The following is a 26816-nucleotide window of genomic DNA, read 5'->3' on the forward strand; positions in this document are numbered from 1 at the left end:
TTCAAAGAAATAGGACAAACAACTCCAAAATTGTATAGAACTATAAATGAGAAACTATATTCTCGTGTAAAACATGGTGACTACAGGTGATAACACTTCATAAAACTGAAATTTGCTAAGAGAAGAACTTGGAGGTTCTCACCAAAAAATAAATGAATAAATAAATAAAAAATAAAGTGATGGATGTTAATTACCGCGATGGGAGTATCCTCTCACAATGTAGATCAAATCACCATGATGACACTTCAAATATCTTATAATTTTATTTGTTAATTATACCTCAAAGCTGAAATTTTAAAAATTACATTACTTTGTCGGGTTCAAAGGTATGTAAATATAATGCATTTGCCAGGCAGGCACCAGAATCCTATCTGAACTCAAAGTACTTACCCCATTCCCTGTTTGAAAGCTTCAATCAACTCGTTCTTTTTATTCTGATCTTCTACCCAATACACACTTGGAATTACAAACTCTGATATCACACGGCATTCTGGACAAGACCTGAAATTAGAATCAAGGTTAGTATGGGAGAGATGTAGTTATAAATCCTGTGCACACTGCACCACCAAACCCCTTGTTCAAATGCATAAGCACTCCAAATGTTTCCTAACCAAAAATTCCACAAGGTGCAATAACAATCCTCTAAGAACCTTCTTTACTGTTTTCTTTTTTAAGTTTTTATTTAAATTCCAGTTAGTTAACATATAGTATAATATTTGTCTCAGGTGTAGAACCTTACTTACTGTTAAAAACATGTTCTTTTCAACAATAAGAAGACAACCCAATTTGGGGCACTTGGCTGGCTCAGTTGGTGGAGCACGCAACTCCTGATCTTGGGGTTGTGAGTTCGAGCCCCCCACTGGGTGTAGAGATTACTTAAAAATAAAATTTTTAAAACAAACAAACCAGCCCAATTTTAAAATGAGCAAAAGATTTGAGTAGGCATTTCTGCAAAATGGCCAAAAAGCATAAAAAAGATGCTCAAGATCATTAGTTATCAGGGAAATGCAAATCAAAACCATAAGAAGATACCACTTCACACCTACAATCAGAAATACAGTAACAAGAGTTGATAAGGTTGGGAAGCAACTGGACCCCTCCTACGTTGCTGGTGTGGCCACTGTGGAAAGCAGCCTGGCAGTTCCTCAAAATGCTGAACAGTTACCATAAGGCCCAGGAATCCCATGCCTAGCTATCTACGCAAAAGAAATAAATACAGGCCACAAGACAACTTGTTCATGAGTATTCACAGCAGCATTATTCATAATAACCAAAAGAAGGAAACAATCCAAATGCCTGTCGACCAAGGACCCCACTAACTGTGGACATCCACCCGGGGCCATGCTCCTCAAGCCTCTGCGTGGGCCCGCGAGCACGGGCCAAGGCTGAGAGCCGTCAGCTGGGGGGAAGCTCGGGGGAAGCAGCTGGGCCTAGAAAGGCTATGTGTTGTAGGACTCCATTTACAATCAAGGACCAGGACAGGCAAAGCCAGAGGCTAGAAAGTAGAGGAGTGGCTGCCGGGAGCTGGAAGGAGCAGGGAGGAAATGGGCAGTGAATGTACACAGAGGTTTCTTTTTGGGATGATAAAAATGTTCTAGAATTAGACTGAAGTAACGGTGGCAGCAACTGTGAAAGGACTAAAAACCACTGAACTGCACACTTTTATCTCAATAAACCTGCTATTTTACCACCCAAATGTGTAACTTCAGGCACATTACTTGACTTCACTCTACCCCAGTTTTCTTATCTGTAAATGAGAATGGTCACTGGGTCTGAGAGAATTAAGAGTTAATGTGTGTGAAGAGTTTCTAACAGTACACAGCACACATTCACTTTTCAGTATGAGTAAGCTCTTACCCCGTCCCTCTGAAGAATTTAAGAACCCTGTGTTGTTATATGTCAAGGATATCTCAATAAAGCTGGGGAAAAAAAGAATCCTGTGTTGGCTCCATGGAGCACAAGCTGTGTATCATACATTATGTGAAATGTGTTAGATGTATTCCATTTAATCCTCAAACAACCCTATTTTACAGATAGTGCTGGAGTCAAATAGGCCAGTGCTATGAACACTTTCTCATACAGATGATCCCCGCTGAGTGTCCCCAAACATCCTGATGGTTGGCAGGAGTTGTTACCTACTTTTTTTTAAAGGAAAAGTACTTGGGCTCAAGAAGGCTACTTGATGTGCCCAGGCTCCTGCAATCACGGGCTTGGACTCACTAGTTATCTTCACACTGGAGGACAAGGGGAGGGATTAAGAGTAAATAGAAGAAGGCCCCCAATCTAACGCTCTCCCCAGCTTCCACAGCTGAGACCCCCTAGCTGGACTTACTTAATGATTGGGTTCTCAAACTGCTTGGCACATCTCCACTGCCGGATGCAGGACAAGCAGTATGTGTGATTGCAGTTGGAGAGAATCCCAAATCTCCTCTCAGAAGCAGATGCCTTCTCAAGGACCACTTCCATGCAGATACTGCACACTTTGTCCTGACTTGCTTGGAAGGCAAAGGCCTTTTCCATCTCATGTTCGAATGTCGACATGCAGATCTAAAGTACGGAGAGAAAGGAGGGCCACACTGTTAGGTTCTGGGCTGCTGGACACAAAGCTCTCTCAGACCACAGAAAGGACTTCACACCATCACCTGCCCACCCCCTTGCTTCCCTAGCACGGTATGGTCACCTCCAGTTTAGAGCCGAGACTATGGAGGTCCCAAAAGATTCGAGGACCCATGTGGAATCACAGAGTTCCCAGAACCTGCAGTCCCAGTCTCCTGGCTCTTCTGGGCACTCTTTCCCCACTCTGAACTACATCAATATCAGAAACGCTGGACAATCCTTAACTTGAAACATTAGGCTGGTCGTCCCGAGTCAGAGGGAAGCAGCACTACTTCTCAAAAGAGTAAGTTATTTAATGAATGTATTCATTCAGTAAGCAGGTGCTGAATACTCCCAGGTGAAGCACCATGTATCAGGCATGAGAGTCGATGCGAAGAGCCTGAAGACCCAGGCTCTGCCCTTGGGAGCTCACGATGGATACAGATGCGAGACAAACCAACACGTACAGCACAAAGACCTCAATGCACCTGGGTGCAGAGGAAAGCTCTCATTCTGCGCTCACCTGAACACCCCCGGGAAGACAATGGAGAGTGGAGACTCAGCCTTCACACACCATGGCCTGCTCATCATCGTGAGCTCTGACACTGAGGCTGTGGGCTCCTTTCGGTCTCTCTTACCCATCTTCATACCAAGCACAGAACCTAGTGTGACGCGGTGCCTCCATAAACACTGGGGACCTAATGACCTGAAAGGTCCCTTCCAATACTTGGCTCCTCAAATTCTCTAGAACTTGGCCTGGCTGGACCCCAGGCACAAGGATAAGTAAACCTACGGAGGATGTGTGTATGTGTGTGTCTCTCTTACACACACACACACACACACAAACACACACCACTCCTGAGTTATTCATTCTCTGAACTTTGCATTGCTTTATGTTTCCAATGCCTCTTCCCTTTTTCTTTATTCTAAATAATCAAAAATTCTCAAAATGACAACAGGAAAAAGGACTTGAAAACAGGATTATAAACATGCCAGGTACATACTGAGGGCGTTATGGGCAGAGAGATGATTACAGGAACACCAACAATTTTGTCACTTAGTGCATTTTAAATTTCTTAAAATAAGTTCACACAAAGGCTTGCAATTTTACCTTCTCGTGAGCTTTCCTTTGCTCTGGGTCGAAGGGATGCAGGACTCGTAACCTACAGATCTCACACACTTCTCCATGCAAGTAGACACAAGCGTCCCCGAATCGGCACTCCCCAGCCGCCGCGTAGGGGCACAGCTGCTGCTCACTGCTGTAGGAGCTGCCGGCTTCCACGTCATCGAGGCCACTCCTGATCGCATCGAGGTAAGAGTGCGGCTTCATCTCTGGGCTACTCTGGGGATCACTGCAGCCTCCTGCATTACTCACCACACTTGGGGAAGTCTTTTCGTCAGCCATGCCAGAGAGATCTTAATACAAAACACACAGCACACACATAAAAGAAAACTTGGCCCAAACTTTCTGGTAAGCAGTTAGTGAAAACCTAACAAATTAAGTAACTCTGACCTTGGGAATTCCGCTCTTTGGACCATATAGAAAAAAAATAGGCCAAGAGGGAAAAACAGAAGGAATAGTATAAAATGCTCATAGTGACATTATTATAATCATGATTTTGTTTTAAAAAGGACAAAACATAATTGGCAACACAGGAAATTCGCAAAAACAGACCACGATATACAAAAGAACAGTAAAGTTGCTGTTTAAAAGTGACAAATATGGAAATGTCAACCCGTGGACCAATAAACACTAAAAAAATGATAATAATGATAGTTTTTTTTAAACACCAAAATATAAGTCAATGGGAAAATGAAGTCAATAAAATACAGTGCTTTCCTTTATATTAGTAAAGATACCGATCATTATAAAGTAAACTAGAATGAAAATCTAGTGAGTCTTTGGGTCCCAAGGCCAGTGTGGAACCCCTCTATGGCCCTTCTCCCCTACGGCCCTCCCGCCGCATGCACTTACGGCCTTTTTAGAGAGGACACGATTACTTGTTTGCTTAGGATGGACTCTACCTATCTTATCCCACACAATTCTAAGACCCAGAATTCCCTTTACTTGCTGAGGACCAGCCAATAAAAATAACTTTTATGATCTGTAGCCTACTTCCTCCCCAAACCCTGTTCCAGGGTACAAACCACTCCCCAAACCCCAATATACTGCTCTATTACCAAAGCTGCTACTGGAAATACCAAACTGGCTAAGCATAATAACTAAGACTATGAACTGACCTAGAAGTAAGACAGTGAAACATGCTCTTTATCAAAATATGTAGCTTTGAAATGAGTCACCTGGTGCTTCTCAGCATTGGGGAACCACCCCGTGGAGACAGCAATTACACGCTGACAAAAGGTACCTCTGCATGTCTTGTCAGGCCAAACTTGGCAGTGAGCCTAGCCTGCAGGCAGAACACATCACCTGAATGCTCTGCAGCCGAATGAAGCTGTCCTCAGGACAGGTCTGGTGTCTACACTCGAACACCTGGCAGGGGGACTAGGTTAGGAACCCCCATGATAAGAGGGGCCAGAAAGGAACATCACGAACAAACAGGACTGCTATTCCAAAAGAGGCAATGAAATGACTTTGCTCACTCACTTCGGTCTCTAAGTACCAATGTTCTCTTTTCACGTTTCCCAGGCTCATGTAAGTTCGTTTTCACAATAGATGCAGTGAGGTCGGAAGCAGGGTGAGGACTGTGGAAACCCGGGGAGGGCACACCGTGGGGCATGGTGCCCATGGCACCACCAGCTGCAGCAGAAGGCCTCGTGTGATCGTATCTAAACAAAACGCACAGCAAATGCATTAGGGAAACACTACCTTGCGTGCCTCCCACACTCCCTAGACGTGGACCATCTTTTCCTCTGCTCCACTTGTGGAGGTGGAGAATGAGACAATCTTTTCCCATATTTTAAATGATAGAAGGCTTATCAATTAGTAAGAAATGCCTGGTAATTCAGAGTGAGTGGTAGGTACAATGCTGTCTAGCAGCACACTTAAGTGTCCTTGAGGAACGTGAGTGGGACAAAGTACAGAAATCCTGCACATTCCAGCCAGATGTTGGAAGTGAAATCTCCTGAGACCGAAGCCAGTGTTCTTCTGGCAGGAGTCCCCCAAAAGTTAATGATGGCCAGTGTAAGAGCTGTAGACCGGCCTTTCCTGGACTGTCTCTCTGGGGCACGCACTGGCGGGGCGGGGGGCGGGCAACTTCTACAGCCTCCAGTCAGCACAGGAAAGAACATACCAGCCCTTCACTATAAAAGCGCTTGAACAGGTTTTTGGAATGTTTTCCTGTTTAGAATTTAGAAAACTTGCCTATAGATGTGAGTGGGAAAAAGGCAGACTCTATATGCATATAAATGTTCACTGCAAGGGTACTCATAGCAAAAAACAAACAAACAAAAACCAAACTGGAAACCACTTAACTATCTAAGAGAGGAATAGTTAATAAAATGATGGTATGTTAACATTATGAAACATAAAACTACAGTTAGGAAGTAAAGTAGCTGCTTAGGGAAAAGCTTGTGACATGTTAAGTGAGGAAAAAAGCAAGATATATATACTGTGAGTGCAATTTTGTAAAAGACTCATAAGAATAAGGTCTGAAAAGTGTTTTGAAAAATTAAAATTACTTTTATTGTAATGAAACTGAGATTTCAAAATGATCTGCTGTACTTTTTATTGTTAATTACTTTCAAATTAGAATTTTCCCCTCATCGGGGTGCCTGGGTGGCTCAGTCGGTTAAGCATCTGACTCTTGATTTCAGCTGAGGTCATGATCTCAGGGTTGTGAGATTGAGCCCTGCTTTGGGCTCTGCACTGGGCGTGGAGCCTGTTTGGGAATCTCTTTCTCCCTCCCCCTCTGCCCCTTACCCCCCACGCTCTCTCTCTAAAAGAAATAAAATCTTTAAAGAAAAGAGTTCCCTTCATCGACACCCATGCATGCTCCAAATGAAGGCTCTGAGTCCCCGAGAGTATTTAAGCTGATAGAACAGCTGGGGGCAGCTGTGGGGCTCTTGCCTGCAACGAGTCCCATAGGCGCAGTAGCCCTTCTGATAGTATTTGCAGATGGTGGATGGCTTGCTGTTCGCCAAGTCATGTGAGAACAGGCACTGGTTTCCTTCCCGACACACACCATGCATAAAGTACCTGAAGAGACAAGCAGAGGCATAAAACTTTTAGAGGCACACTTTGCTTTATAAAAATCACCATATTCTTGAATCTAGCATACAAATGCTTATTATGCATGTATTATGTATCAAGGCTCTATTAGGCACTGGAGATACACACATTATTTCCTTTCTAAGCCATAGTGATTTTTGATACATCACAACTAATTCAACGACAGTTTTCTGGAAGAAAAATCCCATAAATTTCTGTTTTAAGATATACCCTCTTGATTTGAGATGTTACATATGTAAATGTGAGACTCAAAACTGAGAAAATACTCTGAAAAACTGTTCTGTTCTCATGGAGCTTAAAGGGTATGGTTGTAAAGGAATCAAGAGACCTGGGCCCAAGATCCAGCCCTGCCATATAAGAGCAAGTCACAAAACAAACTTCCCTATGCCTCACTACCTTCATCTATAAAATGAAAATTACATTATCTACTTTACTGGGTTGTGGTGAGGATCAAATTAGATAGTGCAACACCAAAAGATATACGTAAGAATGTTCCACTGAGGTGTCAAGTTCTGATCCTGAAGAAATAACTGGAAGGCATTCTGATTCTGTCCAGCTAGAGTAGAGAAACCTGGCTGAATACTCAGAGCAAACAACAGAGAGATTTCAAAGGCACATGCCCGGGTATTAAGGGTAAAGAGTCCTGAAGAGTATTTTTAGACTCACCATAACAAAGCTTAAAAACAAGTTTCAAAAGGATCAAGCAGATAGCAAATAACTTACTGTCAGCCAAAACATACTTTAGCACTCTTTGAAGGAAGACAATAAAATCCAAATGCTCAAAAACACTCACAATGGCATCCAATAAAAAATTAGCAGCTATGCCAAAAAGCAGACAAATGTGACCCATAACCAGGAGAAAAATTAGTCCATTACAGGAATGACAGATGATGGAATCAGTAGACAGGACTTTAAAAACAGCTATTATAAGTATGTTCAATTATGCTAAGCATGAAGAGAAATGGAAAATATAAAAAAGAACCAAATGGAACTTCCAGAAATGAAAAGTACAATATCTAAAATGAAGACTACACTGGACAAACTTACTGTAAATTAGACAGGACAAAAGAAAATCTCAGAAGACCTGAAGACACAGCAATAGAAACTACTCAAACTGAAGCACAGAGAGGAAGAAAGAAAAAGGACAGATTTTTGCTTCTAGCTATGAAGGAGCATGGAACTCGCCCTTCAAGGTAAAAAAAAAAAAAAAAAAAAAAGACCAAACAACTGGAAAACAGAACAATATATATGAAAAAGCTGCTCTGAGACAGAGACAAAAGACAACACAAGACCAGTCGTTGAGAGAAGGGAAACAAGGGATGTGAGCCCAGGTTCAGCCTGGTTTCTGCTGGGAGGTGTATTCTGGACCTTGATGCAAGGAGGTGAACCCTGAGCAGAGCACAGCAGTCTTGCTGAGCTGAAGAGACAGACTGGAGTTCAAGGAGGCTGAGGTAAGCTCTATATAGAGCTTGTAAATAGTCACAGACACACAATCAATAGACTTTTGATAAACGTGTCTGGGTAATTTAATAGGGGAAAGAATAGACTTTTCAACAACAAATGCTGGACCACTGCAATATCCACACGGAAAAAAAACGAAGCTCAAACATTATGTGTCTGCTGATGTGATCCAATATGAATTAAGTATAAAACATAGCCTGTGATACATTCTAGCCAAAAACATTTAACTCAAATCCAACGAAAATCCAGATCTAACTCACAGTTTGGGAACAAGCTAAAAGCCATCATGAGAAAGCAATCAGATAAATACAAAAGAAGAGGTGGGATGTGGACCAGGTTTCTTTAACAAGTGTCATGGAAGGTGGGGAGGGGAACCTGAGTTTGGAAAACAGATGGGTGTTTTTTAAAAAACTTAAATTTACCATACGACTCAACAATTCCACTCCTGGGTGTTTACCCAAGAAAAATAAAAACATACATTCATACAAATACTTGTACATGAATGTTCATATAAGCATCATTCATAATGGCCAGAAAGGGACAACTTGTACAATTCCATCAACTGGTGAATGGGTAAGTAAAATGTAATATAGCCATACAATGGGATATCATTTGGCAATAGAAAGGAATGAAGTACTAATGCATGCGATAACATGGATGAACCTCAAATACATTATGGTAAGTGAAATGACCCAGACACAAATGACCACATTTTGTATGATTCCATTTATATGTAATGTCAAAAAAGGGGGCAAAGGCACCTGGCTGGCTCAGTCAGTAGAGCACACGATTCCTATCTTGGGGTGGTGAGTTCAAGCCCCACGCTGGGTGTAGAGCTTACATTAAAAGGGCGGTGGGGGTGGAGACAAATCTGTAGGGACAAAAAGTAGATAAGTGGTTCCCCAGACTGGGAGAAGGGGTAATGGGGAATGACTGTGAATGGGCACAAGGGGTCACTTTGGGGTGATGAAAATGTTCTAAAATTTAAGTGTGGTGTTGTAGAATTCTAAATTTACTAAAAATCTTTTACTTGTATGCTTAAAATGGGTGAATTTTATGGTATATAAATTCTACTTCCATAAAGCTGTTGAGAAAAATTTAGGGGCACCTGCGTGGCTCGGTCAGTTAAGTGTCTGACTCCTGATTTCGGCTCAGGTCATGATCTCAGGGGTGTGAGATCAAGCTCCCTATCTGGCTCCACACTCAGCAGGGAGTCTGCTTCTCTCTCCCTCCCTCTCTCTCTCTGCCTTCCCCTCGAACTCTCTCAAAGGAATAAATCTTAAAAAAAAGAAAAAAGAAAAATTTAAAAAGGAGGGAGCTGTGCTAGGTTAGTAGACATTACATAAGGTACATAATAACCAGGTGCAATATTTAGTCCAGGATTATATCCTGGTTTGAACAAACCAGATGAAAAGACATTTTTGGAACAAATGGGAAAATCTGAATATGAACTGGGCATTAGATAAAATGAAAACTTATTGACATGGGAAGTTAAAGATTAACTGAAAAAAGCAGATTATAAAACAGCATTTACAGTAAAATAGTGCAGTCACTATGGAAAACAGTACAGTGGTTCCTCAAAAAATTAAAAATAGAATTACCATATGACCCAGCAATTCCACTTTTGGATACATATACAAAAAAACCCCAAAAGCAAGGACTTAAGTACTTGCACACCCACGTTCCTAGCAGCATTATTCACAGTAGCCAAAAGGTAGGAACAACCAAGTGTCCATCGATGGATTAATGGAGAGACAAAACGTAGCACATACATACAATGGATTATTCTGCCTTAAAAAGGAAGGAAACTGACACATTTTACAGCATGGATGAACCTTGAGGACAATGTGCTAAGTAAAATAAGTCAGACACCAAAGGACATATACTGTATGATCCCTCTTATGTAAGGTTCCTACAGGAGTCAGATTCCTAGAGACAGAAGCAGCATGGTGGCTGCCAGGGGCTGTGATGAGGTTGGGGAGTTAGTGTTTAATGGGGACAAAGTTTCAGCTTGGGAAGATGAAAAAGTTCTGGAGACAGACGATGATGGTTCCACAGCAGTGTGAATATATTTAATACTACTGAATTGTACACTAAAAAATTGTTAAGATGGTAAATTTGTTATGTATATTTTACCACAATTAAAAATTTTGAAAAGAACATATTACATTCTCACTTTGGGAAAATCAATTTTTAAAAATGCATACACAGGGGGCGCCTGGGTGGCTCAGTTGGTTAAGCGACTGCCTTCGGCTCAGGTCATGATCCTGGAGTCCCGGGATCGAGTCCCACATCGTGCTCCCTGCTCAGCAGGGGGTCTGCTTCTCCCTCTGCCCTCTTCCCTCTCGTGCTCTCTGTCTCTCATTCTCTCTCTCTCAAATAAATAAATAAAATCTTTAAAAAAATAAATAAATAAATAAAAATGCATACACAGGGTGCCTGGGTGGCTCAGTTGGTTAAGCGACTGCCTTCGGCTCAGGTCATGATCCTGGAGTCCCGGGATCGAGTTCCGCATCGGGCTCCCTGCTCGGCAGGGAGTCTGCTTCTCTCTCTGAACCTCCCTCCTCTCATGCTATCTCTTTCTCTCTCTCAAATAAATAAATAAAAAATAAATAAATAAAAAAATAAAAATGCATACACACATACATACATGAGTTTTAAAAATCTAGAATGATATATAATTGCACGTTAAGAAAAGCAATCCTTGTGGGTAAAGTATATGGTAATTTTATTTTCTTATTTTTGCTGACCTGTACATTCTAACATTTCCACCATGAACATACACCGCTTTTGGAATAATAAATGATTTTAGTTTTAAAAAAATACACATACTGGTGAAGGTATGGTTAAAAAAAATAAAATGCTCAGCTCAGTACCTATCTCACAGTAGGTACCCCCAAAAGTTCAGCTCTTATTAAAGTCCAGTAAAGCACAATGGCAATTAAGCTGACCATTACAAAAGGGACCCGTGCCTTATCACAAGGCATGCAGAGTGCTGAGGAGACACATACCATGAACTGAGAGAGGGTAACATCCCAGAGGAGGTCAGGCCCAAGCACAGTCTGCAAAGTGATGGGGGTGCCAATGGGACAGAGGATAGAGAAGACAGCAAGAAAAATGCAGAGAAGGGAGGCACTGTGAGGGAGTGCAAACAGGCCTGCCGAGGGATGAGGCTGGCGTATCATTTAATTGTGCTCCAAATTACCCTGGTGTCCGCTGAAATACTTATATGAGTGTATCTTAAAACAAGGGATAACAAAGGGCCCGTAGTCAAGTCAACTTAGGAAATGGCAGTCTAGTCTTTCTCAGAGATTTACAAAAGACAGTAGCAGAGGAAAGGTTTTGAGAGTCCTGTCATAAAGAAAACTGTTTACAGGCATACTTTGTTTTATTGTGCTTTGCAGCTACTACGTTTTATAAATTGGAGTTTGTAGCATTTACCCACATCATGTCTCTGTGTAACATTTTGGTAATTCTTGCAATACTTTAAACTTTTTCATTATTATTATATTTGTTATGGTGATCTGTAATCTGATCTCTGATGTGGCTATTTTAATTGTTTTGGGTTACCATGAACCCTGTCCATATATGATGGAGAATTTAACCAATAAATGTGTGTTCTGACTGCCCCACCAACAGGCCGTTCCCCATCTCTCTTCTCTCTCCTCGGGTGGCTCCCCATTCCGACACACAATCATATTGAAATCAAGCCAATTAATAACCCGACAGTGGCCTCTAGCTGTTCAAGTGAAACAAAGAGTCACAAGCCTCTCACTAGTGAGGAAGGCATGTCGCAAACTGAGACAGACCAAAAGCTCTTGCACTGAACCGTTAGCCAAGTTGTGAATGCAAAGGAAAAGTTCTTGAAGGAAATGAAAAGTGCTACTCCAGTGAACACACAAATGATAAGAGAGTGTAACAACCTGAATGCTGATACGGAGAAGGCAGGAGAAGGTCTGGAGAGAAGAGAACACCAGCCACAACATTCCCTTAGCCAGAGCCTAATGGGGAGCAAGGCCCTAACTCCCTGTAATTCTGAGAAGGTGGAGAGAGGTGAGGAAGCTGCAGAAGAGAAGTGTGAAGCTAGCAGAGGTGGTTCTTGAGGTGAAGGAAAGAAGCCGTCTCCATAACATAAAAGAGCAAAGGGAAGCAGCAAGTGTTGATGTAGAAGCTGCAGACCGTTATCCAGGAGATCGTGCGGAGATAATTAATGAAGGTGGTTACACTAGACAACAGATTTTCAATGCAGACGAAACAGCCTTCTAGTGGAAGAAGACGCCATCTAGGACTAAGTCAGTGCCTGGCTTCAACGCTTCAAAAGACAGGCTGACTCTCTTGTTAGGACCTAATGCAGCTGGTGACTTGAAGTTGAAGTTGAAGCCAGTGCTCATTTACTCTCTGAAAATCCTAGGGCCCTTAAGAATTATGCTAAATCTACTCTGCCTATGCTTTGTAACTGGAACAACAAAGCCTGGATGAGAGCACATCTGTTTATAACATGGTATATTGACTATTTTAAGTCCACCGTTGAGACCTGCTGCTCAGAAAAAAAGATTCCTTTCAAAATATTATTGCCCACTGACAATGCACCTGGTCACCCAAGAATTTTGGTGGAAATGTACGAGATTAATGTTGTTTTCATGCCTGCTACCACAACATCCATTCTGCAGCCAGATCAGGGAGTGATTTCAATTTTCAAGTCTTCTTATTTAAGAAATACACTGTGTAAAGCTATAGCTGCCATAGATAATGATTCCTCCGGTGGAGCTGGGCAAAGTCAATTGAGAACCTTCCAGTAAGGATTCCCCATTCTAGATCCATTAAGAACATTTGTGATTTGTGGGAAAAAGTCAAAATATCAACATTAATAGGAGTTTGGAAGAAGCTGATTCTGACTCTCATGGAGAACATTAAGGGGTTCGGGACTTCCCTGGAGGGAGCAACTGCAGATGTGGTGAAAACAGCAAAAGACCTATAATCGGAAGCGGGGCCTGAAGACGTGACAGAATTGCTGCGAACTCATGATCAAACTTGAACGGATGAGGAGTTGCTTCTTATGGATGAGCCAAGAAAGTGGTTTTGTGAGATCTGCTCCTGGTGGAGATGTTGTGAAGACTGTTGAAATGACAACAAAGGATCTAGAATACGACAAACTCAGTTGATAAAGCAGTGCGGGGTTTGAGAGGATAGACTCCAATTTTGAAAGAAGTTCTACCGTGGGTAGAAAGCTATCAAACAGGATCGCAGGCTACAGAGAAATTGTTTGTGAAAGGAAGAGTCAATCAAGGTGGCAACTTTTACTGTCTTATTTAGAGAAACTGCTGCAGCCACCCCGGCCTTCAGCAGCCACCGCCGTGATCCGTGATCCATCAGCCAACAACATCGAGGCCACACCCTCCACCAGCAAAAGGATTACAACTTGCTGAAAGCTCAGATGATGGTTAGAATTTAGCAAGAAAGTATTTTTAAATTAAGGTATGTGCATGGTTTTAGACATAATGCTATTGCACACTTAGTAGACTACAGTATAAACATTAACTTTTATATGCACTAGGAGACCAAATAAGTTCATCGGACTCACTTTATTGCAGAATTTGCTACATCGAGGTGGCCTGGAACTGAACGTGCACTTCGGAAGCGTGGCTATATAGTTATTACATACACCCTTTCCCATGCTTTTTTCAGAAAAAGCCACTTGAGCTGCAGGGTGGAAGACAGATTTGGGGAGGGCTGAAAGTGTAGTGGGAAGAGCCTATTAGGAGGTTGCTTTGTAAAGGAACTTTATCTGTGAACCTATGTTTTAACTTTATTTAAAAAAACATTTTACGGAAAATCTCAAACATATACAAAAGTAAACTAAAGGGCAGAATGAACTCTCAAGATGTCCCATGCTGAGGCTCAAAGAGGAGCGATGACTTAAATACAGAAGGTCAAATGCTAGGATGGGGACCCCAACTCCAGGCTTCCCAGATAGGCCTGACCTTCTCCCACCACAACTGACTTCCCTGTCACTCTGCCTTTGCCCATGCTGTGGCCCCTGTCAAAAACACTGCACCCCATCTTTCAGTGCACTGAATTGTTATAAGCCGCCTTCCATCGTGGACCAGCCCAGGAAGACTTCTCACCCTCCAGCCTACTGTGCACTGTCGCCCCTTCAACCCAGAGACTCACTAGTGGCAGGCACACACTATGGTGCTTCCCAGTCCGAGGCCTCTGACCAGAGAGAGCTAGTGCTCTTAAACATACGGTCAGGAACATCTGGGTCTCTAGTGAAGAAAGCCTGGGAACAGCTTCAGGAAGGCACAGCTGGAACATCACTAAATGTGACTGAACACAGAAAGCCTAAACCTAACCAATTACCTGGCTGTGTCTGGAACTGGAGACAGGCTTAGCAATGGAAGGCAGGCAATGGTCTCTAAGGTAAGTCAGGAAGGCCTGAGAGACCCAGACTGCCCTTTCCAGAGAAAGGATGCCAGATAACACAAGTGACAATTCATGCTGTACTTCAGCCTCTGCGATGGGCCTGGGAGGCTGCCTCAGCTGGAGGCCACAAGATTTGAAGACCTTCAATCCCTCCTTACTCACTAAACATACTTCCAACTTTCCTTACCTGTTCATCTTCCCAAAAGCGGAGGAAGTATTGGCCAGGCCCCCTAACAGTTCCTTTTCTCTCAGGAAAATGAGAAAAGGGTATCTAGTTTTTAGGTCTCTCTTGAGTTTAGCTAGCAGAGCCACCTCGAAGTACACCAACAGAATCAAACTTCTGAGCCTACAAAGATGAGAACAGGACCCTATGACTTAAGCGACTATATAGAGGCGCCATCCTATAGGGTTTTTCCTAGGTGATCAGCTAGGTTTTTTCCAGGTAACACCCCCTTGGGGGTCTTCCACTAGGTCAAAGGCTATACAGTAACTTGCTTTAAGGTGGCTGTAGGTTAACTAAAGAAAAAAAAAAGGGCACAAAACCTGACAAACTATACAAAAGAGTATTTTTTTTTTAGAAACTTAAAAGGAACTTAAAAAAAAAAAAGGCCTATACCAAAAGGATATTTTTATTCACAGTACTGACTTTAAAAGTGTGCAGAAAAGAGGTAACACAGCAAGTCTGAGCCTGTTATCCTTAGAAAAGCCTATTTACAAGCTGGCCCCTGCCTAGCCTCTGGAGCTTGACTGATTAATAGTTTGCTACATGGTTAGAGAATTTCCCAAAGTGATAAGAATGGCTCACTGTCCTTAAACTCTATATATGGTTCATGCTGAACATCTGCTTTCCTTCTGGGAGTCTGGAATTTCGGTAGATGCTAAGCAGAGGGTGACCAGCCTGGGCACTGAATCTTTAATGGGCTTCTTTGGGCACATGTTGCTGCATTTTTGTTGCTGGGGGAAGAGTATGCTATGTGATCTTTTATGGGAAGGAGTGAAGGTAGGAAGCCTGCACATAGGTTCCTCCAGATGCTACCTGTGCCTTTTTCCCATATGATCTAGCCATGACTTCTTACTGTATCACTGTAGTAAATCTTAGCCAGCAGTACAACTATACACGCTGAGTCCTGTGAGTCTTTCTAGCCAATCTCTGGACGTAGGGGTGGGTCCTGGGGAATCCTGGGCACAAAAATATATTATACTTCTACAGAGTTGAATAATTCTTCTGAGAAATGCTGTAAGACTACATTATTTTAATAGTCCTTAAATATGGCAATCTTTGAAGGTATAAAAGTTCAAAAAAACATTCAGCACCAAGAGCCAACTCTGAATGGCAAAGGGTATCAGGATTAGTAAACTCATAAATACTGGAAGAGAACAGGCTCAAAGTGGCTATATGAACAGCTCCACAAAAGTAAGATCTAACAAATACTTCATTAATAGTTTATTTTGGGGAAACTAAACAAGAATAGTTCCTTAAAAGTGTGGGGGAGGGTGGGGGTAGGAGACTATCACAGGTTCTTTACCAAACACTATTTGTTAACCAAGCATGCAAAAGGACAGATTCTTAGTGGTGGTCCTTCAAGGGTGCCTTTTATAATTCTACCGCCTCCCATAAGTCCTATTCAGACAACCTGCCTTTCAAACTCTACTCACTATCTTTCTCATTAAGAAAACAAATATTTAACCATCAACTAGAGCTTCTAGTTAGTTTTGCCACCTATAAGCTGGTGACTTCATGCAAGGCATTTCACTTCTTTCTGATTAAGCTGAAATTTAAACAGCTTCAAAAATAACTTCTAGAGGGGCGCCTGGGTGGCTCAGTCATTTAAGTGTCTGCCTTCGGCTCAGGTCATGATCCCGGGGTCCTGGGATCGAGCCCCGCATCGGGCTCCCTGCTCAGTGGGGAGTCTGCTTCTCCCTCTCCACTCCCCCTGCTTGTGTTCCCTCTCTCACTGTCTCTCCGTCAAATAAATAAATAAAATCTTTAAAAAAAAAACAAACAAAACTTCTAGACCACCATCAGTGCCTTCAAGAAAGGGGAGCATGAAACAAGCGTTATATAAGAGATGAAACCAGCCCAGTCCTATTTTTGTAGTATAGGTCATCATTTCCACTCCCCAGTGACAAACACAAAACTAGCTTGAACATACCTTGCTTGTCCTTTAGGGCATTTTGTCAACCGCTTAGAGATATCCCTCCTCATCTATGTTACACTAAGCTTAATCCAGGCCTCTTTCATATAGCACCCTGTAATGAACTTCCAACAGCTCAATCTTCATGATGGTCAAACCATCCCTTCTATCTTCCTAGAGAAGAATGAAACATGAATTGGGGTGGGGGGTGCACAGAATGAAGGGGGAAGTGCATAGCTGGAGACCCAGAGTCAGGAGATTTCTGGGGGACACTCCAAAAGGGCCTTTTATGCTAGGTGACCCCCAAAGGACTGTTTCAGACAGTGTAGCTATTATATGTTGCAAAGGACACTGGGTTCACTTCTAGCCACAGAACCACTAGCAGCTCTAGCTGCAGCTGAGGGTTGAGTCAAAATCTAGTTTCTTACATGCCTTTCAACAGGGCAGATCTCTAGCAAAATGCTTCTGCAAATCATATCTGAGTATATGGGTAATTTGCACTCTCAGTGTCACTTTTCTTTATATTTCTCTACATATTTTCAGACTTAAATTTTATGGCTGTACTGCATGTGATAACAGATCTACTGAGGGGGAAAGGGGTTAATGCTGGACCCAGTGGTAGACCTGAAATGCATGAGAGGTAGGGATGAAGTACAGTGTAGTGGTTAACACTCTGAAATCAGAGAACTTGCTATATGACCTTGAGCAAGTTATTTAAATTTCCAATTTCCCCATCCATAATATAATAATTGTACTTCATAGACTGCTGTGGTAGACTACTCTAAGGTTTGGCTGAGACAATGCACGTAAGTGCTTAGCCTACCACACAAATGCGATCATTTGTAGTTACTATCTAATCTGTTAGCCAACCCTGTTAGTTAGGCATTACCAAGTCCATTTTACAGATGAGGAAGTTGTGGCACAGGTGGTACCAGGATCAGAATCCAGAACTGCCCAACTCCAGAACTCAAGCTCTTCTACCACTTACTAGCTGATAAGGTCCTTTATGTTTTGTGACTTGCAGAGAATTAAAAGCTCTAAGCTTGATGGTCTAAGGAAACAAGTTCCAGGTCTTCACCTAGTGATGATAAGACAAAGAGACCTCTATCACAAGAGGAGGAAGAAAAGAAAGCAGGCATAAAGGCCTTCGCCAGCGCTTTGAAAACAGATTGGAAGACACAGGGACATGATTAGCAAGAAGAATCAGCAAAAAATAACCCCCAACTTGAGATTCTAGTTAGAGTGGCATGCTGAGATATCAGGAGAGCTGACTGACAGCACAACTGTGTGAGTAGCCATTCTTGCCATTCCAAGCAATAAATATATGGAATGTCTTTGTCGTTAAATTTGGGAATCCTAGCATTTCACATCCATCTCTTGGAGAAACATCTGTGTATCAGAATAGAAGCAAAACTAACACTTCGTGTTGCTGCTATTCAGAATAAGCATGTACATCACATCCCACAGCCAGGAAAACAAACCAAAAAACCAATCTGCACCCTCAGATAAATTAAAACCAGCTGAGCACCCTGTTAAGGTCTGGTCCCGAAAATAAATCATATCTTGAATATTTCCTGTGAGTTACCAATGTCTGGAGGTAAGACTTTAGTGAATAAGATAATAAAGTGAGAAAAGCTTTTCCACCATGAAATATTAATGTAAACTTGGTACTCTAGGTAATATTGCAGTTTTTTTCATTTAAATGTCTTCTGTTTTGGGGGCGCCCAGGTGGCTCGGTTGGTTAAGCGTTCGCCTCTTGGGGCTCTTGGTTTCAGCTCAGGTCATGATCTCAGGGTCCTGGATTCAAGCCCCATGTCAGGCTCTGAACTCAGCAGGGATCTGCTTCAGATTCTCTCCCTCAGCCCCTGTCCCTGCTCGTGCTCACACACGCTCACATGCTCTCGCTCTCTCTCAAATAAGTAAATCTTAAAAAAAAAAAAGGAAGTGTTCTGTTTTTTATTTGGTGAGGCAATCCTTGTGAGATCTGACTCCTTCAGACCCTTTTGCAAGTAAACTTTTTTTACTTTCTATGTTTCTGCATGCATTTTCCTTTCAAATGCACATGTGAAAAGCTTTAAAAATTCCTGCAGTGAAGAAACTTTAGCATCTCCCAAATTTATTTGGAGGCCATCCAGTCAATCAAAGTATAGACTCTGATGCCACACCTTGGCCACTTAGAAGCTGAATGACCCGGGGCAATCACTTCACTGCTGAGACTCCATTTCACAATCTGTAGAACAGTGAAGGTTGCTGGGTTACATGTGATATGGCTGGTAGAGCACCTCAAAGAGCACCCAGCACATTGTATGGGCCCCAACAAACAAGTTAGTACTTAAACAGAAGTGATCCCTCTCCAACATTCCAACCCACTCTTGACTTAATATGCAATGACATCCTGCAGGATGCCTCTGTTTGGGAAACACAGAATTAAAGCTTCCAGGTTAGGCCATCTCCCAGTGCAGAAGGAAAAAGCCAAGATGATCCTGATTTAAATTTTTGCTCCTGCATTTAGATGTGAAGTTAGGGGCCAGTCTCAAGTCCTTCTGAACATAAGATTTGTCTATAAAACTAGATACTACACAGAGTTGAGATTCAATTATAAAGCATTATATAAATGTGTACTTTTTTGTGGACACATCTTAAGAGGAGTAACCAGAATGTGCTATACAATTACTTAGAATACTTGCTTCATACAAATAAAAATGAACACACACAGGTCTTCACAAAAGATCTTCTAGCACAAATACCAAGTAAAACTATTTCCTATAGACACTAAGAGCAAATTTCTGACAACTGCTTCATATATGCCAACTGGGCTTTGGATAAACTGTTTGAACAGTTAATATATACTAATACTAACAGAAAACTTTTTACATAGTCAATTATTCATGCTAATGAAGAACAGTAACAACATAGATGATACTTAAACTATTTATTACATCATCAAACCATACGACTGATTTTTGGGGGCAATGTTTCCCACACAGTTTTTCCTGAAACCAATTATTAAAATAAAATTTGCACTCTCCAAGTATCAGTTCAGTAAGACTAGGCACCCAGTACCGCTAAGCCACAGGTTCGCCAAGGAACGAGGGTGTTACACAATCAAGCTCGTTCTGCTTCACAGGAGCAGTCACAGCGCAGCATCCGGTTTTGAATTTTCTACACCATCCATCCATTACCGTTGTATTTCTCCACGTAAATGGGTGTCTCAGTAAGAGTATCGCGTAATCTCTTTCAGTCTGAATGCCCTGCACTGTAAAATGGGCATCATTTCTGCCTAGTAGCGTTACTATGAAGTGTAGTGACAATGAATATACAGCACTTGGAAATACGCGAAGCACTTCACCAACTTCCAGTAAATGCTACCCGCCATTATTTTCCGCACAATTCTTACTTGCCGACTCTGCAAGTTCAGGCTGCACAGGAGTTCTAAAAACTCTTAGGAAACGAAGCCCGCTTTTGGGACCCCAGCTTCCTCGAGGCCCTTATCATCGATCAACAACCTATTCCTGCGTGATATCCCCATTAGTAAACGACCACTTAGCTTCCCTTTACCCAAATCTCCTTTTCCAGCTAAACTCTAAGTTCCAAAGGCCCCACCCCCACCCCCGGGCCCCAGCGCCCCGCACCGCCCTGGCTAGGACGCCCTTCCAGCCCACAGGCCCCCGCGCTGGCGTCGCCCGGGGGCTCGGCCGCAACACACCGCCACCCACACGCCGGGTGCCCGGCTCCGGCCGCAGCGCGAGCTCCGCGCAGAAAAGCGGGACCGCGAACAGCTGAGCAACTTCTCAAGAATCCGCTCCAGCCTCAGTTTCCCTGGCGGTGGGGCTGGGGTGCACCGGCCGCCAGGGGCCCGGGGGAGGTTGGGGGGGCCGAGGGGAAGTGAAGAGGCCTGACGCTCCCGGCCCCCGCGGCGCCGCGCACTGACCTGCAGGTGACCTGCTTGGTGCTCATGGTGGTCGGGCTTGAGGGCCCTCGTCGTGCCGCTGCCTCTAGCACTCGCCGCCGCCGTCGCCGCCTCAGCCTCGGCCCTGCCCATCCCGCGAGGCCGCGTCACGCCGGCGCACGCCGCCCCTCCCGTGTGGCACTTTTGTAGCGCCGGTGGGAAACCTCGTCGCCGTCATAATTGGTTCCGCCTGGGGGCTGAGGCCGGGCCGACCCCCCCGCCCCCACCCCCGCGCTCCAGGCCAGGCATTTCCGAGCTTCCCGGGCGGTGCCCGGCTGGCACCCTAGCCCTCACCGTCTTCCCCCGTCCGGTCCTTACAATCGCCTCACTCCTCACGAGGCCAAGTTCCCGCCTCTCCAGTCCGCGCCTTAATCCCAAGAGCTTTTTCTTATCCAAACTTGCACCCGTTAGGCCCCTTTCTCAGGCCCCGCCTCAGCTGTCCCCGACAGACCTCGCCTCCCACTTTAGGAATTCCTTAGCTCCCTCCCAACTGATCTTTTTCAAGAGGTCTACTCCCACCCCAAGTTTTAGTTCCGTTTTTCCCCCCTCCGGCACTCCTCTGCTGTTTGTCTTCCATTTCCTAGGGTGGATACCCAAAAAGATATTCGTGACACTTCCCTCTGCTTCTCTATATCCTTCAGATCTGCTCCCACACTTCTCTCCAGTGCGTCCTTTGGTTTGCATCGTCAAGGCTTCAGTCTAAGCAACCATTACGTCTTGCCTAGACCCATGCAATATAGCCTCTTACCTGGTTTTCCTGATTCTGCTCCCGCCCTCTTCCAGTAGGTTATCACCAAAACGTATTTTTAAAACGTGAACAGGATCATGTCATTCACCTCCTTTAACCCTTTCAATGGTTTCCCGTTGCTTTTTAAAAATATTCTTTTTAAATTTTTTAAACGTTGGGAAATAACAGTCTAAAATATACAAAACACATACATGCCTCTGTGAGCTTTTTACATGTGTATACACTCATAAAATCATCACCAGATGAGGGTGAAGAACATTATCCATACCCCAGAGGGCTCACTTAACGCCCTTTCCCAGTCAATACCTCCCAAAGGTAACTGCTTGTTTTCACCTGTCACCACAAATTAGTTTCGATTGTTCTTGACCTTGATATAAAATGATATCATTCAATATGTACTCTTTTGTCTGTCTTCTTTTGGCCAACATTATGTCTATGAGATCTATCCGTGTTGTTGTATGTAGCTGTATGTTAGTCTTTCTTTCACTTCGCTTTAAAAATATTAAATTTTCCAATGAATGAGCATAGTATAAACTTCGAGTTACTTCAAACTTGAAATTCTCTCAGAAATTTAGGAAGTATATTGGAAAATTAGTATTTCAGTGTATAGGTCTTCAACGACTTTTATTAGATTTATTCCTAGGTATCTAGATGAGTTATTTGATGCTATTTTAATGGATTTTTAAAAATGATTTACTTATTTGACAGAGATAGTGAGAGCAGGAACACAAGCGGGGGAGTGGGAGAGGGAGAAGCAGGCTTCCCGCTGAGCAGGGAGCCTGACGCGGGGCTCGATCCTAGGACCCTGGGATCATGACCTGAGCTGAAGGCAGATGCTTAAGGACTGAGCCACCCGGGTGCCCTTAAATTATTTTTTAAATGTCCTAGTCATTTGTTGCTTGCCCCATACTAAATTCATATATTAATTCTAGTGTGTTGTTCACTGTTTTGGATTTTCTACACACACAATCATGTCATCAGCAAAGAATGACAGTTTTCAATCTTTATATCTTATATTTCTTTTTCTTGCCTTAGGGCACTGTTGAGAACCTTCAGTGTAACCTTAAAAAGAAGTGGTAATAGTGGACATCCTTGTCTTGTTCCTGAATCCTGGGAAAGTTTTTAATATTTCACCATTAATTAAAATGTTAGCCCAAGGGTTTTTGAAGCCATTTTCAAATTAAGGAAGTTCTTTCTCTTTCAAGTTTTCTTAGAGTTTTTTGTTTTTTTTTTAAATCATGAATGTGTCTTTGCTTTAAATCAAATTCTTTTTTTCTCCCATCTATTGAGAAAACATAGTTTTATTCTGTCTTCTGTGTAAATTATATTAATTTTTTAATGTTAAATCAACCTTGAATTCCTCAGACATACCCCACTTGGCATATTATTCTTTCTATAAATCATCAGATTTTATTTGTTAATATTGTGTTTAGGAGTTCTGCATCCTTTTTTGAGAGATAAAGTTGGTCTGTAATGTTCCTTTCTAGTAATGTCCACATCAGGTTTTGGTATTTGAGATATGCATAAAAGGAATTCGGTTGCCTCCCTCTTTTCTCATCTCTGGAAAAGTCTGTGTAATATATGTATTAATTTTTTCCTTAAATATTTGGAAGAATTTACCACTGAAGCCATCTCAGCCTGCAGTTTACTTTATAGGAAGATATTTAATTAAACATTTAATTGATGTATTATATATAGGACTCCAGATTCTCTCTTAGTGTGGCAGGTTTGGAAAACTTCTCCCCCTGCCCCCAGACAAATTAGTCCATTTCATCTAAATTGTTGAATTTATTTTCACAGAGTTGTTCATATCTTCTTTTAAAAAAAATGTCCATTAGATCTGTAACAATGTCTCCTTTTCAGTATTGATATTAATATTAATGTTTTATCTCTTTTTTAAAAATCAGACTAGGTGTTTATCAATTTTATTAATCTTTTCAATAAACAACCTTTTGGCCTTGTTCATTTTCACTATTGTACATGCATCTTCTATTTCACTGATTTCTGCTTTATATTTACTATTTCCTTTTTCTGTGTTTTTTGCATTCAAATTGCTCATTTTCTACCTTCTTGAGATGGAAGTTTAGATTACAAATTTTCAAAAGCTCTTCTTTTTTATGTATTTAAAGCTATAATATTCTCTCTAAGCAACTTTTAGTTGTATTCCACAAATTTTTATGTCATATTTTCCTTATCACTTGGTTCAAAATATTTTTAATTCCCACTGTTATTTATCCTTTGACCCGTAAGTTGTTCAGAAGTATGTTGTTTAGGGGCGCCTGGGTGGCTCAGTTGTTAAGCATCTGCCTTCGGCTCAGGTCATGATCTCAGGTTCCTGGGATCGAGCCCCACATCGGGCTCCCTGCTCAGCAGGAAGCCTGCTTCTCCCTTTCCCACTCCCCCTGCTTGTGTTCCTTCTCTCGCTATGTCTCTCTCTGTCAAATAAATAAATAAAATCTTAAAAAAAAAAAAAAGAAGTATGTTGTTTAATTTCTAAACTACTGAAGATTTTCTAGTTATCTTTTTCTTATTGATTCATTTTCATTTCTAGTATAATCCCACTGTGGAATTGTCTATTCTTCTTTTAGTTTGGTCAACATTTGATTTATATATTTTGAAGCTATGTTTTTAGGTTCAAACAAATGTAAGACTGCTATATTTTCTGTTTGGCCAACACATATGACTAAGAAATGTCCCTCTTTGTGCTAGTTGCACATGTGAATAAGGACAGTGCTACATCAGTATTCACTACAGTACTGTACATGTAAGACACATGTATAAAAGGTGTTTCTAAGAATGCTAGTAGTTTGTTGCATCAGGGTACTGTTTTCAGTGAAAGAATGTGTCAACCACACTATAATACATGTAATACACTGTGTGAAGACACATGTATAAAAGATGTTCCTGAGAGTGCTAGTTTAAAAAGGAAATGTCAAGAAATTCTTATCTTAAAGTGTACTTTGTCTGATATTAACATAATCATACTAACTTTCTTTCAGTGTTTGTGTGGTATATCTTCTTCCATACTTTTATTTTCAACTTACTGGGTGTTTTTATATCTATACTATATTTCTTATAAATGGCATATAGTTGATTAATTTTCAAGTTGGATAATCTTTGTTTTTGAATTATTTAGTCCACTTACATTATATGTAATATAGTTATATTTAAATCTACCATCTTGTCATTAATTTTCCATTTATATCATCTGTTACTTGTTCTTTATTTTTTCTTTCTTGTATTCCTTTAGATTAAGTATTTTCCATTATTCTACATTTTTCTTCATTGGTTACACACTTTTAAGTATTCATTTTATTTTATTTTATTTTTTTTAAGATTTTATTTATTTATTCATGAGAGACAGAGTGAGAGAGAGAGAGAGAGAGAGGCAGAGGGAGAAGCAGGCTCCCAAGGAGCAGGGAGCCTGATGCGGGACTCGATCCCAGGACCCTGAGATCATGACCTGAGCCGAAGGCAGATGCTTAACCATCTGAGCCACCCAGGGACCCTAAGTATACATTTTAAAAGTTATTCTTTTAGGGGTGCCTGGCTGACTCAGTTGGTAGAGCATATGATTCTTGATCTTGGGTAGTGAGTTTGAGTCCCACATTCGGTATGGAGATTACTTAAATAAATAAATGAACAGGGGCACCTGGGTGGCTCAGTCCATTAAGCATCTGCCTTCATCTCAGGTCATGATCCCGGGGTCCTGGGATCAAGCCCCACATCAGGCTCCCTGCTCATCAGGGAGTCTGCTTCTCTCTCTCCCTCTGCCCCTTGTGCTCTCTCTCTTGTGCTTGTGCTCATGCTCTCTCTCTCTCACTCTCAAATAAATAAATAAAATCTTAAAAAAAATAAAGGGTACATATGATCAAGATACCTTATCACTAATGATGTTAATCTTGGTCACCTGGATGAGGTAGTGTTTGTCAGGTTTTTGCACTGTAAAGTTTCCTTGTTTCCATACTGTCCTCTCTCAAAGGAAGTCACTATGCACAGCCCACATTTAAGGAGTGGGGAGGTATGCTCCAACTCCTTGACAGTGGAGTATCTCCATAAGTTATGTGGAGTTTTTCTGCATGGGAGATTTATCCATTGCTCCCCTATTTATTTAGTAATTTATGTATATCAATATGGACTCATGGATATTTATCTTATACTTTGGCTTATAACCTAATACTAATTTATTTACTTTATTGTTCAAATTGTTCTGTCTCTGGCCACTGGGAGTTTTTTCAGTTGGCTCCTGAAAATACTCCCTTGAGTTTTATTCTTTTTTGAGGACTTCAGCACTATCTGGGACTACAAGATGTTCCAGGCTCATCTTGTATATCACCGACTTCAATTCTAGAATCAGCCATTGTTTCAAGCCAAGTTACTTCTTTTGGAGAATGTTATTCAAAACCAAGATCCAGGTGCTGGGTATATTCATTGCTACTGGGATGTCATTGCTTCTCAGCCATCTCAGCTGACAAAGCAAGCAAATATATGTGTGTGTGTACTAATTCATGTATCCATTTTGTTTTTGAAGGATATTTTTCCTGGATATATAGCTCTGGGATGATACTTTCTCCCCTAAACACTTTAAAATGTCATTTCCTGGGGCACCTGGGTGGCTCAGTTGGCTACATGTCTGCCTTCAGCTCAGGTCATGATCCCAGGGTCCTGGGATCAAGTCCCACATTGGGCTCCCTCCTCCATGGGGAGCCTGGTTCTCCCTCTGCTTCTCTCTCTCTCTCTCATGAATAAATAATTAAATAAATAAAATCTTTAAAAAATAATAAAATAAAATGTCATTTCCTAGTCTTCTGGCCTCAATTTTTTGTTACAAGGCATCCATCAATCTTATATTTACATCCCTGAAGCAAAGTGTTCCTTTTCTCTAGATGCTTTTCAGAGGTTTTAAGAAGTTCTAGAATAGCACATAGCACCTAACAAACAGGGAATGGAGAGAATCTGACTTCCAGAATTGTCACATTATATTATTTAAAATGCCCAGCTGTCAATAAAAATTACAAAACATTCAAAGAAACAAGAAAATATGGAAAACAACAGAAACTCTCCCTGAAGAAGCCCAGATCTTGGATTTACTTAACAAAGATTTAAAAGTCAGCTATTTTAAATATATTCAAGGAACTAAAAAGGAACCATGTCTAAAAACTATGGGAAAGTATGAGAATTATTTTTCATCAAATAGAAAATATCAAATGATAGAAAGTATAAAAAAGAACCAAGTAGAAATTCTGAGGTTGAAAATACAATAACTGAAATGGAAATTTTACTAGAGGAGCTTAACAGTAAATCTGAGCAGACAGA

At 41.7% G+C, this 26816-nt stretch overlaps 1 protein-coding gene across 2 annotated transcripts in view; it reads right to left on the reverse strand.

Annotated features, from left to right (window-relative positions):
• Positions 1-21528, reverse strand: part of MKRN2 (makorin ring finger protein 2) — a 28630-nt gene extending 7102 nt beyond the window's left edge. The window contains exons 1-6 of one of the 2 annotated variants that reach the window (XM_021695113.1): positions 21501-21528; positions 6623-6751; positions 5201-5382; positions 3707-4011; positions 2333-2547; positions 391-501 (exon numbers count right to left, since the gene is read on the reverse strand). In XM_021695113.1, coding sequence (XP_021550788.1) covers positions 391-501; positions 2333-2547; positions 3707-4011; positions 5201-5382; positions 6623-6744 — 935 coding nt within the window. In that variant the 5' untranslated portion in view covers positions 6745-6751; positions 21501-21528. Of the gene's footprint in view, positions 1-390; positions 502-2332; positions 2548-3706; positions 4012-5200; positions 5383-6622; positions 6752-20734; positions 20860-21500 lie in introns of those variants that run through there. The other variant, XM_021695112.1, reaches the window with a different exon arrangement.
• Positions 21529-26816: the final 5288 nt, after the last annotated feature.

The sequence above is a fragment of the Neomonachus schauinslandi genome, chromosome 1 (assembly GCF_002201575.2).
Source record: "Neomonachus schauinslandi chromosome 1, ASM220157v2, whole genome shotgun sequence".
Classification (NCBI taxonomy): Eukaryota; Metazoa; Chordata; class Mammalia; order Carnivora; family Phocidae; genus Neomonachus; species Neomonachus schauinslandi.